We start from the raw sequence: 21,912 nt of genomic DNA on the forward strand, positions 1-21,912 counted from the left end.
CAATAAATACATTTTATTAACAAAACAATAGGCAAGAGTAACTAACAACTATGAAATGCAATTGAATATTGAAAGTTATTACACTGGAAAATGTTATGGGTTTCTCTGAGTAAACTGTATTCTAAAATAACATTTAACAGAGGACGTTTCTGGACGTCAACGCATTGTTTGTTTATAGTGTGCAAGGATGTTTTTAGTCATGTTTTAGTTGATTCAAGTGGTTTCGGGTGTATGCAGGTATTTTTTGAGATGACCCTTGCTTACAGATTTTTTTAGAAAGAGGCAAAAAAAAAAAAAAAAACATTGGATAGGAAAAGCTCTGGCTTGGTGTGGATGTAGCCTCTGTCTCATGGAAGGAGGGATTTGCAAACCTGGCAGCTTTTAGATCCAGAATTGTGATTGTTTGACAGTGAAGGATAAATATTTTACTATGAATAATTCACTTTCCAAACCAATTGCAGATTTACCTATGTACTGTGCTGAAACATAAAGACCAAACATTACATATAGTTGGATAGAGTAAATATAAAAAAAATACTGTGTGCATTTTTGCAATGTAATTTCCTTGAAGTGTGAAGATCTTCCCTTATTTTGTGTCTTCAAGTCACATAGTAAAAACTAGTTGGGTGAGTTTGAGGCTGGTCAATCACCTGATGGTGACAACAGAATGAATGCTGATTAGGTTAGTCTGTTGTGCTGATATTGTACTTCCTCTGTGAATTAAATGTATACTCATGCAGCTCCCATGTGAGAGAAACTAAGTCAATTTTCTACCTCATATTAGGCATGGTCTGGTATAAGATTCTGACGATATGTAAACTTTGAATAAAAACATAACGATTTTAGGGTATTGTGATTACTGCTCTAAAATGTGTTTTTTTTAAATGTCTGGTTATAAAAAACTACTTTTTCCCCCATTAAACACAATATATTTTATTTTAATATAATTCAAATGAATCACAGATTTCTTTACAATTTAAAATGACATCCTTGGATATCTTTTCTGCTGGAGATACTGTTGCCCTAAAAAACCAGAGGTACCTAAAAAAAAGTGAATAAAAAATGTTACATATACTGTACCATAGGACTGGTATAGCAGACAATTTTGACGGTTTTAAAACCTTGACTTTTCCAAACCGCAGTACACCTTGAAAACGGTTATCCTCCCATGCCTACCCTGCATGTCTTTTGTTATTGTCTGTTTAGAAAAATTTGATCCAATTGAAGTGAAGCTTTTCACATTTTATCATGGAAATCAGTGATCATGTATGAGCAATTCTATTTTAAATTCATTAAAAACATTACATTTACAGCTGACCTGGCATGTGTGAAATTATGGACACTGTGGTGTAATTTTTTTAACACTGACTTTTTTTTATTTTCAGCTGAAATTTGGTTCTTGGTCATTCTTTAAATGCAAGTCTGTGGCTAACTGCCCTTTGAGAGTCAACAACAACCACAACAAAAATCTAGTGGAGCAGTTAATTGCCGTGGCTTCTGCCGATACATTGTGGTCTTATAAAGGAAAAAGACTGGTCTGAGCAAGAAAATTAACATTACTTTCAGCATTAAATATTGATGCTCCATAAGGCAAACTAAACTGGACTCCAAAGTTCTCAACTCCAGTACTGGGAACCAAGAAAACTCTGCACATTTTATGATTCTCACTTATCCGCTACACACATATAATTCAGTTCACTACTAACTAGCTGTTGATCAGAAGCAAGAATATTAAATTATCAACAAACACAAACACACAAAAGTGCAGAGAGGCGGCTCCCCAGCCAGGACTGAAGTTGAGAGCTACTTCTCAAGATCAATACATGTTCGTTGAGCTCTGCTGCTAGACCACTAATGTGCTTTCAGAAAAGAACTTACGATAATAGTCCACGTATAACTGGAGATGTGGGAAATCTGCAGACAAATTTCTGATGTCTTCAAGCACTTCATCTGGGTAGCAGTAACTACACTATTGCGAGAAAATGAAGACAGAGATGAGTAAACAAGATGATCCTAAGGCACATCAACCCTTAAAATGGCATAGTTCTCTTATAACATGATACCAGATTAAGTTAGGGTTACCATATTAACATTACCATGATTACCAATACCATAGAGACAAGCATTGTTTTTACAACAATACTCTGGTAGTCTGGTATTTAACCACAACAAAAATAAAGTAAACAAACTGACAGCAGGTTCTGAAAGCAGACCCCATATTTTCTCACAAGGGTGTTTATCTTGATATTTATTACCGGACAGCTATCTTTCCTCGTACTGAAATATTTAGTTGAACATGCCATCCGGCTTAATTTTCATCTTAATACTACTCTACCGGTAATTAGCTTGTTAGCCCAAGAACCATTACAGTCCAGTAAACCTTAGCTGCCTCGCTGGTGTTGACAGTAAACCTACCTCGAGAAGTGTTTGATAGTTCAGTTCTGCGGAAACGCGCGACATCCTCTAACAGCACGAGCACTGCTCATGCATTCATCGTCAAGTGATTTTACAATATGAGCGAGAAATCATATCTGTTGTGTCTTCCATCACTTAAGTTTACATGCCGTTCAGTCAGTTTTGGTTTCTTTAGATCATGAACGTCGCTACGTCTCGTTACTGAAAGTTCAAATCTGGTCCCAGCAGTCCGCCATATTGAGTGTGGCAGGAAATTGTTTTTCTTTAGTGTTTTTGCTGTGTTTTGTGTGTTTTTAAAATGCTAGTGGTTTAGCTGAATTGATTTTGCGTTCCAGGCAATGACAAGGAGAACGTGCTAAAATGTAAGTACACGTAAATCCATATTCCTGATTAAGTAGCCTAATATGGTAGCAAACAACGTTTGTTGGTGCAGTACCACTGGATGTCAGTATAAGACATCAAATCTCCCCTTCACTGCACTGGCGCTGCGTCCACATCCTGCACCCAGAAGTAAGTACAGTACCAACAAATGAGACCGAGCACCGAGGACTTGTCTGTGGAGGTTTGTCAGTTATGTTGGTTAACAGTTGGTTTTACAATTATTTAGCCAATTTTCTTTCTATTCAGCGTACAAAATTGTAGAAATTGCTTTAATTTATTCATCAAAATGAAACAGAATTTATTTTACCACATTTAGTCAGTAGTGTGAAAGAAGTATTTTTTATTTACATGGCTGAAAAACAATTTTATGTCATTGTCAATTATTGTCATTTTATTCATATTTGACTATGTTAAAGGAAATCGTGGCAATGAAATAGGCTATGTGTGTTTGTGTGTGTAACTTGATTCTCAGTTTTGTGATTTACTAGATTTACTAGTTTGTGTAAAATGTTAAACTGTTGTATCCTACAGTATACATAAAAACATAAAAAGATACATTTAGCTTTTAAAACAAAAGGCAAATTAAGTTGTAAGCAGTGGTGTAAAGTAACTAGTTACAAATACTCAAATTACTGTAACCGAGTAGTTTTTCTCAGAAATTGTAATTTACTGAGTAGTTTTAACAACGTGTACTTTTAATCTCCCTTGAGTTCATTTTTAATGCTGTATCAGTACTTTTACTCCACTACTTTCCTTCCACCTGCAGTCACTACTTTATTTTTTCTTGTCTATGGGGATTAGAAAAATCAGTCCTGCGAGTCCAATCAAATCACACATAGAAGGTAAATCGCATCATAATGAAATACCTCAAGACATGGGTGATTTATAATTGCAGCAAACTGTTTGGAAGTATTCAAAGTGTCTAAGAAGATGTCCAAAGTCTTTACACACATTGATCCAGAGACTATTTAGATGCATGTTACTGAAAAGAAGATGACAACTGTTTACCGTATGATGACCGAAATGCCTTTAAAGACTCAGCAGGCACAAGACGTCAACATGACGTCAGATTGACGCTAGAGCCCAACATCATGGGGACGTTGCATTTAGTTAATTATGTTTGGTCAACGTTGGATTTTGGTTTCTAACAACATAAAATCTACCAAATATCAATGTCATTTGTTGTCATTATTGGACATCAAATTAACATTGTCCTTAGACGCTGGCTAGACGTTGAATTTTGGTCACCTGACAACACAACCTCAATCTAACCTAATATTAATGTCTTATGACGTTGTGTGCCTGCTGGGCATTAACTAGATGCACTACAGAATGTAACGTTTACACACATCCACAAATTACATGTAAACTCATCAGTTTTTAACAGCGTAATACTTACTACTCAATACTCGAGTACTTTTAAAATATCTACTTTTTACTCATACTTTGAGTAATATTTACAACCAATACCTTTTACTCTACTTGCACTACATTTTTAGGCAAGTAATGGTACTTTTATTTGAGTATGATTTTTCAGTACTCTTTCCACCACTGGTTGTAAGACATGGTTACAGTTTATTTTATGTTCTTTTTTACAATGTAATTGGCTATGTTTGAGAAGTGTTTTTATATTTATTTTGCACAACTCACTGTCTTTCTATAGTAAGTACACGTGTAACAAGGACAATGTCCTTGCTGTAACAGCAAAATGTCCTTGTTACCAGACATGCTTTATCTCAAGGATTAATGGTCATGCTTCTTAAAACCATGTAATTGCGTTTCCGAACTCGCCTTCCTTCATAAAAAAACTATTACTCAAATATTCTGAGAAAGAAATCATCTGATTCACTGGCCATCTCATGGTTTCACAGTGACAGACAGCATCCAGAATTTAAGCTCCATGTAGCTGGCCAAAACAATCTCAGCTATTCTACCGAGATAACGCAGACTAATTTTCTGAGTTATTTCCCATCCTCCAATTTCTTTCTTTTCTTTTTTTTGTGAACCCATGAGGTGACCAGAACACAGTGCAGAGTGGTGGACAGACAGGCCACAGAAAGGACTGTGATTTATGATGGAGAGGTAAGATTAGAGACACAGTGAAACGAATGTAGTTGTCACTCAATTGTGATGGCATGACCTGGGTTTCTACTGATGACAATGTCTACCTGCCATGTGTCATTATGCTATAGTGTGAAGGTGACCCCCATGAGTATGAGCAAGTCCTCAAGCTGAAAGTGGGCCATTGCATTGCATTGAGGCTTTCTGATTGATGTTATCTTTTGATTTTTTAGTACTTTTTTCCCTGTTCTTTCAACCATGTTTTTAATATATATGTCATGTCATACCACATGTTTATTGGATTATATTTAGTAGAATTTTTCATCAATCGTGGAATTGCATCAGCAGTCAGATATTTTCTTATATTTGATATGTTCTAAAAACTTTATGTATTCATATAGCACATGTTCATAAAACTGGACTATATATGCGATACACTGTTTATGAATATCATAATAAATTGCATCAAGATGATAAAAATAGCATAACATACAGGGTGGGTGAAAAGGTACCTATTTATGGGCTATAGAACCAGTATTAGTATTTGTAGTATAAGTAGGGTCATGATGACAAAAAAAACTGTAAATAGATGATAGCAAAAAGGATTTCATATTTCCAAGGTCAACAGGCACTGGCCACAAAAGGCGGTATTAGAAATTTTGACTTTACTAGACTCTAAAGATGACAGAAAATAGTATTTCCTACATCCAACAATAATAGTAAGCTTTGGCTATGAAAAACAGTATTAGGAATATGTATTTATTACCAATTTTTATGCTTTGATGCACCCTGTACAATCAAATTAGAACGTGACAGTGTTTGCCAACATTTTTCATCATAATTGGTTTCCAAAAATACTTTTTCAGTTAAATTTTCCCATAGAGGCTTTAAAAACACACAAAAAAATCAAGTACAAATAGCAATAGAAATGGTTTACAGTAAGTGAAATTGCATATTTTCTTAGAAATACATTGCTGCTTGAAAGTTTGTGAACCCCTTGCATAAGAATTGAAAATGTGAATAATTTAAACAAGAGAGATCATACAAAATGCATGTTATTTTTAATGTACTACTGTCCTGAGTAAGATCTTTTACGTAAAATATATTTACATATAGTTCACAAGACAAAAGCATAGCTAAAATTATTAAAATAACCTGTCTTTTAATATTGTGTGTGGGTACCTGGTGACCTGCGACTGTATTTTTTATTTTGTGATGGTTGTTCACGTGTCCCCTGTTTGATCTGAATAGTTAAATTGCCTGCTGTTTTGCCATGACAAAAATCCTCCATGTCCTGCAGATTCCTCAGCTTTCAACATCTTTTGCATATTTCAGCATCTTTTGCATATTTCAACCCTTTCCAGCAGTGACTGTATGATTTTAAGATTCAACTTTTCACACTGAGGACAATTGAGGGACTCAAACACAAGGTTCAGGCAATCACTAATGCTCCAAAAGGAAAAAAGGAGGGGGGTGAAAACTTTTAAACAAGATGAAGATGAGCCAAAAAAAGGTAGAGCACTATAACTACTAAATTATTTTCACATTGTAGTTTAAACAGATTATATGGCGGGATCTTTTCACATGATTTGCTATTGCATTCTTCCGATTGATCTTTTTTTTTTTTTTTTTTTTTTTACCACAAATTGAGCTGTTGAACACAATTTGAGCACTGATAGCTTTCACAGAATAGTATCCCACTGGTTAAAAACCTGGTTGTTGTTGTTCATTGTAGATATGTCTTTAACACTTTTTACATTTTCGTTAAAAATCTATTTCCTTAAGAAGTAAATGAATGGAGTTGTACTTCCAGAACCCAACTGTTGCACTATAACTGGAAGTGACTGATCGGAGCCTCACGCATTCAAGATAAAAATGGCCCTGTCTGTTCTTACATTAAAAATAAATCAAATGAAACCTTCTACTTTCATGTCTCTCATATCACATTGCGAACTCGTCTCATTCGAATGCAGCTCACGCTATCTTACATCTGTCACATCTGTTGTGATCTTAACATGTGCTCCTTTGTTCATGTGTTGTTTTCATTGGTTCATTCTCTAGTCAGGTGGGACCTCATGTTGTCACCGGTTCATTGACTTAATTACTCTTAATTGTTAATGTAGTTTTTATTGCTTGTCCATAGCGATGTCCGAAGTTGCTCCCTATCCACTATAGTGCACTACAGTATATTGGTTGGTCGTTTACTTCTTCTAAGCTACTGTTAATTCGTTTAGTCAAGTTTCCTTATGTCAAGTTCATGTTTGTTCTAGTTCATGGTTTTGTTTTTTTTGTTGGAAATTTGAAATGCTGTTTTAATTGTTAGGATTTTCTTCGAGATGAGCAGGCAAACTAAAAATTCATAGAGGCTTAAAAGTTGGAGGGATGGTAGTACCCACCTGTCTATAACATCAAATAGACTCACCCTAATAAGCTGAATGTGGCACTACAGCAGAATCACTCATAACTACTAAACTGCTCAGCAGAGACTCATTTATTTTATCATGGAAATCCTTGGCCCAAGCTGAACTAAAAAAGGCTATAAAGTTTTTGATCACAACAAATAATCTGATATTTAGATTTTTTCCTGATAAAAACCCACTTTTGTGAACTACTCTACTTTTCAGTCTGATTGGAATATTCATGACAGGGCAGAAAATGTTGGAAATGGATGGGGCCAATTTGACTAATTCTTGAACAGAATGGAAATAGGAATACATATGCATGAGCTAAATCTAAGGTCATTGTAAAAAATAACTGGGATTGCCAACATGGTGGTATTATAATAAATATATTTAAATATCAATAATTTAATAAAAACATTAATGGCTGTAATGTGACCATTCGTCCAATTATTTGAAATTTATCATGGTAAGAGTTTGTCCAATGCAAACCTTGAGGGCATTGGAGTATTTTGGAAAACCAGCCAAATACTATTTAAGCACCCGCTTCGAATGTCATCACTTGATTGAATTATCAGAATTATTAATTATTAATTGAATTATCAGAGGTTATCAGCTGATAGATATGGGCCAGTAGGGGTCTTCTATGCCTACTAGTAATGTTGTCGCAATACCATTAATTAATCTTAAGACACTATACCAGCTGAAGAATCACAATACCAAGTAGTATTGTGATACTGTAATTCATAATTCAAATATTAAAGAAAATTGTCAGAAATACTATACTCTGTTATAATAGGCCTACTTGAATTTAATTCATAATTCCATTAAGGCCAAAAAGTATTATTTGCACCTCACTCCACCTAAAATTTACTAATTATTTTTGTTTATTTTGTAGATAACTGAGCAACAAAAAAACACATTTAAATAAAGATACAATAATACAGAATGAAATTAGTTACAAAAGAGCATAAAAAGAGCATAAAAATATATAATTTACATAATGCTTTCAGCATATTATAACAGCTCGTCACCCAGTGAAAAGCACAGTGATTCAGCAAAATTAACGTTAAAGTGAGCGGCGTTCGTCTGACAGGTCCATTTGCTATAGCACCCACCCACATCCCACATCCAGCCCCAAATATACAATCTCATTGAAGCTCCAAGTGATTTTACAAGGGAGAATTTAAAGATCTACAAGTCTTTGGATGCCAACAATGTTGTTCTGTGTGGTCATGTGCAAGAAATAATGCTCCAGGATAACCAGATTCAACACTATGTAGAGCTAAAAACCGAGGTTTTGCTTAGCCAAAGACAAGGAAAGAAGACTGAGTTAACTTTATACAAGGCCTGGGAAATTAATCACCAACACGCAAAACAACTGCATTCTGACAGCAAACTACACCTGATGATAACAGCCTTCTGAGCTTGCTAGTAGGCACAGAAGGCCCCTACTAGCCCATATCTATCAGCTGATAACCACTGATAATGGCCATTTAATCGAGTGATAACATTTGAATCAGCTGATTCAAGTATATAAGACCAAGTAAATGAAGGCCAATTCAGAGCAAAATCACTAGGCTTTTTGACACATTGCTATAGAGGTGTGTGAAAAATTTGAAAGAAATTGGCCTACATCATGTTTTACATGTGTGCAATCGATTGCAAGTTATGCACAAGTGTATACTAACACTTAATCTTTATTTCTTAAATCTTCTCATTGGAACATCTTTGCCTTTAGAGCCATGTCTGCCAATCAAACCATTTGTTAAATATTAGACATTATTAAAAAATTCCTATTTTTTTTCAATCAACCTCAACCGCAATAAATAATTAACAAATAGAGGTAGAATTTGACAGCAGTAAGGTAAGAATTGGTAGATTTTGGATAGTAATAATATTCTATTAGAAGTAAATGCTGTCACTGTCACTTTTCAAAAGATACATTTTACTTTAAAGGTACCAAATTGGTACCTTAACATTGGTACCTACTAATTTGTATCTTATGGACCCTTTAAATACAAAATGTAGCTTTTAAAAAGGTACTGCCCCAGTGACAGCTCTTCTACGTTAATTTCTGAGAGTGTAAGGTAATGTAGACAAATGGACATGGGCAAAAATACTAAAATGACTATAATTTCAAAGCAAAAATTAAATTCCTCAAATTTCATACAAAGAAGCTTGCACGTTTTTAACAAGGTCAGCAAATAGGTGGCACTATAAATATTATAACAAAAAAAAGCTGTTTTATGGCTAATTATTTGAAATAGAAAAAATAATTTGCTTTATTGCTGATTTAAGTGGCTGTGTACTAATAGTTTTGTATTAATAAGCCTGGTAAATAAACAGCACTTTGGTTCTTTTACAGTAGCTTATCGTCGAGTGTGATGTTAAAATGTTGTTGGAAGACTTCATATTTAAAGTATTAGGCTACTTCAGTATTGTTGCAGTATTCATTTTAATTAATGCCATATTTTTGTTTAGCAGATGCTTAAAAATAAGACGATTAAATATTGATTTGCAATATTTTAATAGTTTTATGTATCCACCTTCAGTATTATCCGTAAAATAAGCCGCTTGTTATAAGAAAATAAATTTGTTCAGGCAGAAATGAGACCCATCCGCTCTGCGCCGGGGTGTATTTTGTGATAATGACCAAGCGACTGTCCATTGTCCCGTACGTATTTCAGCACATTAAAAACATCAGTGAGCCCGCTAATAAGATTACTTTCCTCAAGGCGTTTCCAGGACACCATAAAGGTAATAGTTTCCCAGACACACTCTCAAAATCTTTGTGTGAATCGCCAGGCTGTAGCATAACAGCTTTCTCCAGCCAAGGTGAGATGGTCTCCCAGGTCCAGTCCTCATTGTGCCACTGCCCTACTTCCAGACAATGGAAGCACACTTCGTTGCACAGGCTCTCCATGCATTTCACTTTGGCAACAGCAGGCCTTCTTTGCCATTGCCCCTGGAGTGAATTTACCCCAGCTGTGCATTAAGCCTTGCAAGTCCCCCTCTCTCATCAAATACACACGTGCACACACACACATAACCACAAAGTGCACACACAAGGCTTGACGGTCTTTATTGGTTGTGGTTTAGACTGTACACAGCTGCCGTGCACATTGAAGCAGGCTCAAACAGACCGATGCTGTCTGAGGGCCCATCTGAAAACCTCTCTGAGGTTCAATAAGGGCGACATTACTAGCAGCTAAGTCTCTTTGTCGCATGCAAAGTTTTCCACATGAAAGTGGGCATCCGTTGCACACTCCTGCCTGGAAGGATATAAAAGTCCCACAGGCATCAAGGCCCCTTTAAATTAGTAGGCGTGGAAGACTTTGCGGGCAATGAGAAGAAAAGCGATTGGTCCCGTCCAAATGGCTCTAATTAAAACCTGGTGTAGGGTGGAGGGTTGTCAGGGTGGGACTGTGAATTAAAGGCAACCCAAATGGAAAAGTGGAAAAGACCTCAAACTTTGCTTAACAAGGCTTTCGATGCACAAGGTTTAAAATATGGGTGATAGATAGAGTTTCATCCATTGATTTATTATGTATTGCACAAAGACTCTACACCAAATGATTGTGCCATTTGCTGTGCCAACTTTTGTAAAAAACAACTTTAGAAAGCTGGTGCCAAGTTAAAATCAACAGAAGAGAAAAGGCCACTGCAATTATGCTGCTCACTGTAAAAGTTATGGATAATCCAAAGACGATTGCAGTGTTTTACAAGAAAAATCTATTTTAATATTTACTACTTACAAAACTTCATTTTCAAGTACTTGCTGATTCTTTGTAATTAGTCTAATTGTGAAAGGTGATTGCAATATCAAAGTGAAAATACACCAAATCGTGTTCAGTATTGGCTTGTTCTTGGTTAGGTCTGTATATAATGAACATCCTTTCAAAGAGTTCACCCTTTTTAAACAGAGACCCTTTCACATGCAGCACAACGCTATTACAGTGAAGTGAATTGCAGATGATTGGTGCTTTTATATCAAAAGCAAAAGCATTTTTTGCTTTTGACAAATTCATGCCTGCATTCTAGGTGGCGCTGGCTGACAGTGCAATTTATACTTAGTAAAATTATTTTCTTTGTTCTACATCAGAAACACAAACTAACATGGTTTTGACATTAATACAATATTAAACTTGCCATCGACTCCTATTATCTGTGTAATTCTTTGTGACAGAAACTTTTTTCATGGATGTTTTGGAAGCTGTATTCAAAATACACTTTGCTCAGAATCCTGAGAAGGCATGTGCCACAGAAAAGATGTGAGCGCCCATCTGTTTTCAGTGTAGATAATCTCATGTCATATATCCAGTCATTTAGCTTTGATGGCTGAGGCACTGAAAAATAATATCTTGATCAATTTGACACTATCCGCTTGTTAAGTATGACGTCACACGAAGCGGCTTCCAGGTCCAAGTGCCATATCAAACTGTATGGGGAGACTCATCAAATGGTAATAATAAACATGTATGTATGTATGTATGTATGTATGTATGTATGTATGTATGTATGTATGTATGTATGTATGTATGTATGTATGTATGTATGTATGTATGTATGTATGTATGTATGTATGTATGTAATAATGTATTATATTTGAAAATCACATTCACAATATATATGTATATATCCATGCCTAATATAAAATGGCCAAAAGGTAATTGTCACAAAAGTCTGTGATCTAAGTCTAGTGATCTGTCTGTGATCTAAATCTATAGACTGTCGTGTACACCATGACTTTATATATAAAATTCACTTTAATGTATGATAAGAGTAAAAAGTGGTCATAGACAAATAGGCTTGGACCCAGAAATAGTATTTCATATGGTACAACTTAACAAGCGGATAAATTGGGGAAACTACTGAGGTTTTTAGGCCAGTTTCATAGGTTTAAAATTACAATTTACGTTTTGAATTAAATAGGAACCAACCTGATATAGGACCTAAAATGAAAACAATAATATTGCCAATTTTGTACTAGACTTTTGTTCTAAAGAAAAAGGAGGAAACTGAAAGCATGCACAAGTAAAGAACTTGATATATGTGCATTGGAAAGATTCACTCTTGTCCAAAATTTGTGCCTTTTTCACTCCAAAAATGTATATCTTTGTACTCATTTAAAGTAGACTTGCCTTTTAATTAGGGGTGTAATGATACACAGAAATCACCGTTCAGTATGTAATTCGGTACAGCACTTGCTTTTTTCTTATTTTTTTGAACAGGCAGAAGTGTTTTATTACAATGATCTTTTGTTTACAGCAGCAAGTTGGCATGACCACTGTTTAATTTGATGTCAACATGGTGGTGGAGGCACTTTTTAGACAGTTCTGTGTGAATGGCCCCCGAAGTTGCTGCACTGTCTTTGATGTGTTGTGGTCTTTGATGAATGGGACATAGGGATGTAGTCAGAGTACAGGAACCGAAGCGTGACACCTGTACCATGACAGTTTGGGACAAATACGACTACACCTCAACTTAAAATCCCTGTTCACATGCACAAAATAATGGGGTGTCTGTTGTTTTTGCTGTCTTCGGAAGTTTGTTGTTGTTCCATCTCCTCTATTACTTTTCAGACAATAAAACATCAACCTGGTTCAGTGTTGACTCCTTGTGGACAAAACAAGTAGTGCAAAATATGAAATCGCACACATCAAGAGGTCATAAACTGTTATGTAGACCTAAAAAATTCACACCACAACCAATATATGCATAATTTGGGCTATCTGCATATGTAATCGTATGTAAATGTCTGTATGTTGTTGGGTTTCTATGTGTATATTTACCAAAAGGAATTTTAATGCATTTTTTTCTGCTTTTGAACTGTTGAAGGCTAAAGAGGGCTTGTCAGATCCACTCCAGCCCGGAGAGGGGGCACTCTAATGGGGTTTGTCATCTGCTAATGATAGCTCACAGCCGTGAGCCGCCAGAGGTTTAGGGGAGCTTTGCAGGAAGGGAAGGGATCCATAATGATTTGGCATCTCTTAATGAGAGCCAGTGGGCATCCCTGACCAGTGCTCAGCTTGCTTTACTACAGGGAAAAGGCGAGAGAGAAACCCCCCACTGGAAAAGAGCAGTCGGCCGTTAACCCTTCAGCCTGCCACAGCACATTTACCATCAGCACCTCTTTAAATCTATCCACGCCTGCATTAACCCTCCAACCATCTGCAAGTGCACATTTAACACAAGCTATGTTATTAGGTCGAAAAAAAAAAAAGCCATGGCATTCAGCCCGAAAAGCCCACAGCACAGTAACATTAGGCCCGCTGCCTAAAAAACATCTACTTTAGGTTTCACATAGCAGATGGTTAGCAGTAAGCTGCTCTTTGATATGAACAGGTAGTGTATTATGAATAAACAAACCTGTTAAATGGCACTCTAGATGTTTTGCTCCCTATTTAGAGTAGAATAACACCATTTCATAATTAAACTATGGAGAAATATAAAACTATTCATTTAAGTTTATTGGTTGCATGTATATAATAGGGTTGGGCGATGTCAACCAATTTGACATCGTACAATGTCTAATGTGAACTATCGCGATGGATGATGGCATCTTTGTCGTAGGCGGCAGTGAATTTATTATTTATGAATAATTAATTCATTCATAATGAATTAATTATTTGTAGCCTACCATTTTAACCACCTGACCCGCATGGCATGGTCTTTGTTTTACCCACAACCAAATCAAAGTGGTGTAAAGAGTACTGAAAAATCATACCTAAGAAAAAGACCATTACTTGCCTAAAAATGTAGTGCGAGTAAAGTAAAAATATCTGCTGTAAATATTACTCAAAGTATGAGTAAAAAATAGATATTTTAAAAGTACTCATGAGTAGTGAGTATTATGCTGTAATAAAGCTAATGCGTTTACATGTAATTTGTGGATGTGTGTAAACGTAATATTCTGTAGTCTACTAGTTATTGCCCAGCCGGCACACAATGTCATAAGACGTTAATATTAGGTTAGATTTAGGTTGTGAGGTCAGGTGACCAAAATTCAATGTCTAGCCAGTGTCTTAGGACACATTATTTTGATGTCCAACAATGATTTCAAATGATATTGATATTTGGTTGATTTTAAGTTGTGTAAGAAAGTGACCAAAATCCAACGTCGACCCAACATCTTAAACCAACGTCATATTGGCATCAAATACTTACATTTATTCGTCAGGTATGGCAACCAAAATCCAACATCTGATAGACATCATAGTGGTAACGTCCACACAATGTCAAGCTGTAACTTCATTGGACATTGATATTTAGTTGATTTTAGGTGATGTCAGCCTGACGTTGGGTTCTGATGTCAAACTGATTTTCATTCCCAAACAAAATGCAACGTCCCTATAATGTTGGGGTACAACGTTAATCTGACGTTATGTTGACGTCTTGTACCTGCTGTGTGTTTAAGGCCATTTCAGTCATGATGCTCATCAGTGACATGCATCTAAATAGTCTCTGGGTCAATGCGTTTAAAGATTTTGGACATTTGGACACTTTTAATGCTTCTAAACAGTTCGGCCATGTCTTGAGGTAGTTCATTATGATGAGATTTACCTTGTATGTGCGATTTGATTGTATGGGAATCACAGGACTGATTTTTCTAATCCCCATAGAAGAGAAAAAATAAAGTAGTGACTACAGGTTGAAGGAAAGTAGTGGAGTAAAAGTACGGAGACGGCAATAAAAATGAACTCAAGGGAAAGTAAATGTACACATTTTGAAAAGTACTTAGTAAATTCCAATTTATAAGAAAAAACACTCAATTACAGTAGCTTGAGTATTTGTAATTTGTTACTTTACACCACTACCAAATCATAAATAAATCAGATATATAATAAAGATAAGTTACACACAAATTACCACCTGTCAATCACTTTTTTCACGGGACTCTGGCATGAATAGGCAGAGTGATATGTGTCGATATAATGGTGTCTTGGTCGGTAAAAAACGTGCACAACCAACAGGAACCAACCAACAGAATCTGAGGTTTTCGCTAAAATGACTAAGTAAGTTACAAGCGTGAAAGTGAACGATTAAAGCACTGTACTGATGCTGTGAGACGTTACCTGAAAAGACCGAAGAGTCGTTAGACAGAGACAAGAGGAATTAAATATCACATTTAACAACTATAGTGAGAGGCGATCCAGCAGTACATCCTTAATAATCTGTCCAACGTGTGCTGCTCTCTGGGGTTTTGTGCCCAAAGCATCCGCTGACTGCTGTAGCTCAGACTTGCATGTACGCTGCAGCGCATGACAGTGTGTGTGTGTGTGGTTATGTGATGTGCGTTTTCAGTGGTATAGTGTGGAAGGAGGGCTTTTCAGAAATGCTAGATGAAACGCCAGTGTGGACGTGGATCGTTTTCGTTCTAAAATGCCACTTTAAAACTAAGACATATTAGTGTAAACGGGGCCTAAGTGTCTATTTTTCACGAGCAGGTTGCTGCGATGGGGGCGGGGTGGAGGTTCGCGATGGGGGCTCAGCATCATGATGTCTATTGGCCGTCGGCGATAGACGATGGCATTGTCTATCGACCCAAACCTAGTATATAAACAATATCTTACAAGTTTATTGCACAATGTGCACATAGAGTGTAGATTTGCTCAGATTTGAAATTGGTGGGGAGATACATGCCTAGAGCACATGCATTGCGCAAATAATTTTTTCGCCTTTAAATCATAAAAAAGTACTTAAAAATATAAAATAATTACTTACAGTTTTTTTTGGATTGTTTAAGCATGATTTTCAAAACAGGGCCCGCGTTTTCAAAACAATACACACAATTAGCACACCCACACACCCAATTAGCAAAACACTACAGATCCTTTGCATAATTAAACACTCTTGTAAAAACTTTACACTTATGTTTAAAAACCACACTTTTTTAACCATAAAAAACACATGTTTCACTTTTACTATACTCTGTTTGCACGAGTTACACTCTGCTGTAATAAACCTAAAACACTTTTAGCAATTCTACTTTCCTGTGATTAGAGTAGGCTACCATCAACAAAGTACAAATATAAAGTAAATCCACCAAACACTACACAAGACCAATGTAGCACACTGAAGAAACTCATCCATTTCTATGGTACTGTAGCAATATGTAAAGTGGTACTGTCACTTTACATATTGCACTGAATATATGATAATATTTGTAGAACCAACATCACTACTTGCTATACACTTTTATACACATTTACACTTATTTTACAACACACTTTACATGCCAATTTGCACATAACAGCTGCATATATAACGTTGTATATAGTAATAAACACGTACATACACTTGTCAATTTGTATATTTGCACTCACTACTTACTTCTATATTTTAAATATATTTATTGTCTGTTTTTTGTCCTGTCTCTGTAATCCTGTTGCAATGTAGAAGCTCTGTCATGAAAACAAATTTCTCGTATGTGTGAACATACCTGGCAATAAAGCTCTTTCTGATTCTGATTCTGATTCTGAAAGTTTACTGTTACAAAAAAAAAAAACACTAGACATTGTCTCTTTGCCTAGCTGGATCTGGCCAGAGAATTTCATCAACATCGCAGGCAATGTTGTCATTATCAAGACACCTTGAAAAGAAACGTCTTAAAGGACGAATCCATCCTTGTATTGCTGCTACCTCCATCTGGTCACTGGCCTCCTCCATGGCTTGGATGTGGGGTACATCAGCCTGGAGATGGAGATTATATACCTTTCACCGCCATGCCGAGATAAACTTTTATAGGGTTTAGCAATGGAGAGTATGGGAGAAGATATAGGACTGTGAAATGTGGATGTTCCTGAAACCAGTTCTGAACCAGAGCAGAGCAGTGGAAAGACACATGGTCCCAGTCAATAATTTATTGCATATGATTGATTTGATTTGCTGATTTGCTTACTCCTTCTCTGACTCTTTCCACTGTGCTTGAAGAACGATAAACTCACCTGCTGCTTTTTATAGTGCTGAAACGCCTGATTGGTGTGTCTACAATAAATCAAACAAGTGTTTGCACACCTGATGACTGTGTTGAACCAATTGGTTGGACAGTGCGCTAATTTGACAGTCAGTGCTTTGGTATTGCAAGGAAGTGACCTCATGATAGATTTTGGTGTGTAATGTATGTTAATTGTGTTTAGTGTTTTGCAAATCACTGTGTGTAGAGTTTTGCAACTAGTGTGCGGTTGACAATGTGCTTATAGTTGTGCAAATATGGGCTAATGTTTTGCTTCTTGAGTGTAGGGTTTTGCTATAGTGTACTACTTTTAATTTTAGTGTGTAAGCAATCCAAAAAAAAACTGTAATAAGACAAATAATACAAATAATCCCGTCCCATGCTGCAAAAGTTAACTTACATGATTTTACTGCAATTGGGCTTTTAGGATGTAATGTATGAATAGAGAAATTTAGAGAGGTGTGTGACACAATTTAACCCCGATTATTGTTTTTCATAGTCATGGAGGCCAAAATCGAAACTGAAATTTACTGAATTAATTGCAATGCCTTGGCTCATTATATTACAGTGAACTCGTAGCAAACTTGACTTGTGTAGGTTGTGTAGGTACTAAGGGTTGACCGAGCATTATTTTATTTTGAAGTCAATTATATTAATGGTGGGGACATTTCAGTAATTGGTGGATGTTAGTGAAGACACGTCCCCTCCGTCCATGCCATTTCTTGCCCTTGTAAAAATATGTAAGTACAAGATGTGCAGTAAAAAAATCTTTTGTCATGTTTAGCTTGCGCTGAATGTGGCTGGCATTTTTTCATACTCATTTTTCTGCACAATTTCTTAAACATGCTTCTTGAATGAATGTGAACAAATGGGCTCAACAGAAGCATTTAAAACAGATTAAAAAGCTTGGAGCTTACAATAGGTCTGTCTTTAAAGGTTTATCAATTACTGTTAAAAATCAGTTTGGCTATGGAGAAAATTAATGAAGCTTTTACTTCCAGAACACGACTGTTCTGCTCTATTTCACACCAGTCGGTTGTTATTTTTTTGTCAAGAAGCATTCTTACATATCTTGACCAATACACACTATAAAATACTCCTTAATAACATTGTGTAATTTATGGGTATTTTGTGATTTACACCCTGAGCTCTTTTCCATCAGCTTTGATGTTGAACATGTAACTACACAGTCTCATGACTTATTGACATGTTGAAACATTGTATTGTATAATAAATGATTTATGCAGAAATAAACCCATGAAATAGATTATTTATTATTTATTTGTTAATATTTTATTTATTTTTAAGTGCACCTTAGCCTTGTGTGTTTTGTTTTAAAGAAATAGTTGACATTTTCCTATAATATGTAATATCAAATCTAACTTACACTGGAAAGATTTCATCAGAGGCTCACCCCAAATGATGCAATACATATGAATGGTGAAGTTGAGGTTGAGGTAAGTTTTTTTTTATTTATAAAGCTACTAAACAGCAAAGTTTCTCAATTTATTTGCAGTGCCATATGCAAGATCCCCATTGGTGCTCCCAATAATATATTTCAATTTTTATATAAAACATAGTTTACATTTGGGGGCAACACAGAAGGTAGTGCTGTCACCTCACAGCAAGAAGGTCGCTAGTTCGAGCCTCGGCTGGGTCAGTTGGCTTTTCTGTGTGGAGTTTGCATGTTCTCCCTGCATTTGCATGGGTTTCCTCCGGGTGCTCTGGTTTCCCCCACAGTCCAAAGACATGCAGTGCAGGTGAATTGAATAAGCTAAATTGTGTGTAGTGTGTGTGTGCAAATGAGTCTGTATGGGTTTCCCAGTGATGGGTTGCAGCTGGAAGGGCATCCACTGCGTAAAACATATGCTGGATAAGTTGGCGGTTCATTTCGCTGTGGCGACCTCAGATTAATAAAGGGAATAAGCCGAAAAGAAAATGAATGAATGAATATTTTACATTTCTTAACTATTCTGAAGTTAAAATTGTGTTGTAAAATTGTACCTTTTTCGTTATTAAGAAATATCTTTACTCAAAAACATAATTCTAAATCATAAATCCAGAAACAGAATTTTTAAGCTGCATATTATTTATTTTCATGGGAGTTTATTGGATTATTTAGATACTATTTTCATATGTTTGGTTATTATTTTATTGGTAGTAACAAACACATATCAATGCCTTTTCATTACACAAATATGAATTTAATAAACCATTTCATATTATTTTAGGAACAAAATCTTCAATGACATTGGTATTTTATAAATGCATTGAAGATCATTGATGAAACAATTTCTTGAAAAGAACAATGGGGGGAAATAATTACACACTGTACACACATTCAGCATGCCTAATGTTCTATTGTATCTGAAGGATCGGGGTATCGGATATATTGCCATTAAAGAACATATATATGAAATTACATATAATATATAACATATGCACTCACCGGCCACTTTATCAGGTACATCTTATTAGTACCTTGTTGGAACCACTTTTGCCTTCAGAACTGCCTAATCCGTCGTGGCATAGATTCAACATGGTACTAGAAATATTCCTCAGAGATTTTGGTTCATTTTGACAAGATGGCATTACGCAGTTGCTACAGATTTGTCAGCTGCACATCTATGATGCGAATCTCCCATTGCGCCACATCCCAAAGATGCTCTATTGGATTGAGTTCTGGTGACTGTGGAGGCCATTTGAATCAAGAAAGCAGTCTAAGATGATTCACGCTTTGCCATGGCGCGTTATCCTGCTGGTAGTATCCATCAGAAGATGGGTACACTGTGGCCATAAAGGGGTGAACATGGTCAGCAACAATATCCAGGTAGGCTGTGGCATTGACACGATGCTCAGTTGGTACTGATGGGCCCAAAGTGTGCCAAGAAAATATCCACCACACCATTACACCACCACCACCAGCCTGAACCAATGATACAAGGCAGGATGGATCTATGCTTTCATGTTGTTGTCACCAAATTCTAACCCTATCATTCGAATGTCGCAGTAGAAATCCGGACTCATCAGAACAGGCAATGCTTTACCAATCTTCTATTGTCTAATTTTGGTGAGCCTGTGTGAATTGTAGCCTGTTTTAAGCACACAGGAGTGGCACCCAGTGTTGTCTTCTGCTGCTGTAGCTCATCAGCCTCAAGGTTGAACATGTTGTGTATTCAGAGATTTTCCTCTGCATACCTCGGTTGTAACAAGTGGTTATTTGAGTTACTGTTGCCTTTCTATCAGCTCGAACCAGTCTGGTCATTCTCCCCTGACCTCTGGCAACAAGGCATTTGCGCCCACAGAACTGTCGCTCACTGGATTTTTTTTTTTTTCAGCCCATTTTCTGTAAACCCTGTGATGGTTGTGCGTGAAATTTCCAGTAGATCAGCAGTTTCTGAATAACGCAGACCAGCCCGTCTGGCACCAACAACCATGCCACGTTACTTACAAAGTCACTTACATCAGCTTTCTTCCCTATTTTGATGTTCAGTTTGAACTGCAGCAGATTGTCTTGACCATGTCTACATGCGTAAATGCATTGAGTTGCTGCCATGTGATTGGCTGATTAGAAATGTGTGTTAACGAGCAGTTGGACAGATGTACCTAATAACGTGGTAAACTTAAATCTGAGTGTAAACATTTGTACTTATTTGTAATTTTAATGATTGAAAAAATATGAGTAAATTGTATTTTTTGCTACATTTTGAAATATATGATACACAAATTACCTGACATATTTTTAATATGTGCAAAATCTAAACATATTTGCCATATATATGTGATTTGCATGTATTTTCCTTATATGTTTCTATGTAGGTTAAGGCCCAGATCTATATAATATACCCTACTTGGGTGAGAAAATGTAACCCATTTTTTTGGCCAATCAAAAGCCACCAGAATGCAGGATCCCTCTGTGGGACTGTGCCACCCGCTGCCCATCAAACCCAAACACTGTTATCAAGCTCTGAACATGGCATTGGGCTATTGTATCACTGAAATCATGAGGGTATATATCTTCATTCTTGCTCTTTCCGATGGTTTTGTATGAGGAGTCAGGCTCTAAGTGGGTTTCTGCAGTCACCTGAGAGTTGAATGAATAAAATATGCTATATATTGTACAAACTAGGCTACAGACGCTATTGCATCACACTTTACTGCAAGCTTTCACAGAGATAAAGCGCCGCTTAAACCATGAAGCCGAGTAGCACCGCTGCCGTTTGATAAAATATAGTAATCACGATTTGAACTCCAGAGACCTGGGGCCATTTGTAGGTTAATTACACGCTGGTAAAATTAAAATGAGCTCTGTTGACCAAAGTGAATCCTGTTCTCCACTGGTGCCTTTACTTATAAATGCTGTATATTGTGCTGATTACGTTTGTAAAACACGCTGATAATATCAGCCAACATTTATGTTACAATGCTGTAATATTTAACAGAAATAAACTGTTTTAATCTGAGAATTATTACTTGCACTGCAGGAGGAAAGATGATTTATGGGTAAAAAGATGTACCTCAGTCATTGACTTCATTTTTTTTATGTTGTTGTTTTACTTACAGTATTATACTGATCATCTGTTTTGTTTTACCCTGCATATTTAAGTAAATCTACAATCAAAACATAAATACTGCTGTATGTTTGCACATATATTTATGAAAGATCAATCAAAGAAAGTGTGGGATTCAGTAATATTA

The 21,912-nt window shown here is 36.2% G+C and overlaps 1 protein-coding gene across 1 annotated transcript in view; it reads right to left on the reverse strand.

Moving 5' to 3' along the window:
- Window positions 1-2,599, reverse strand: part of si:dkey-181m9.8 (uncharacterized) — a 32,909-nt gene extending 30,310 nt beyond the window's left edge. Inside the window, exons 1-2 of the mRNA XM_056465122.1 lie at window positions 2,416-2,599; window positions 1,879-1,969 (exon numbers count right to left, since the gene is read on the reverse strand). Of these exons, the coding sequence (XP_056321097.1) occupies window positions 1,879-1,969; window positions 2,416-2,460 (136 nt within the window). The 5' untranslated portion in view covers window positions 2,461-2,599. The remainder of the gene's footprint in view (window positions 1-1,878; window positions 1,970-2,415) is intronic.
- Between the last annotated feature and the right edge of the window lie 19,313 nt (window positions 2,600-21,912).

Source organism: Danio aesculapii, chromosome 2 (assembly GCF_903798145.1).
Source record: "Danio aesculapii chromosome 2, fDanAes4.1, whole genome shotgun sequence".
NCBI lineage: Eukaryota > Metazoa > Chordata > Actinopteri > Cypriniformes > Danionidae > Danio > Danio aesculapii.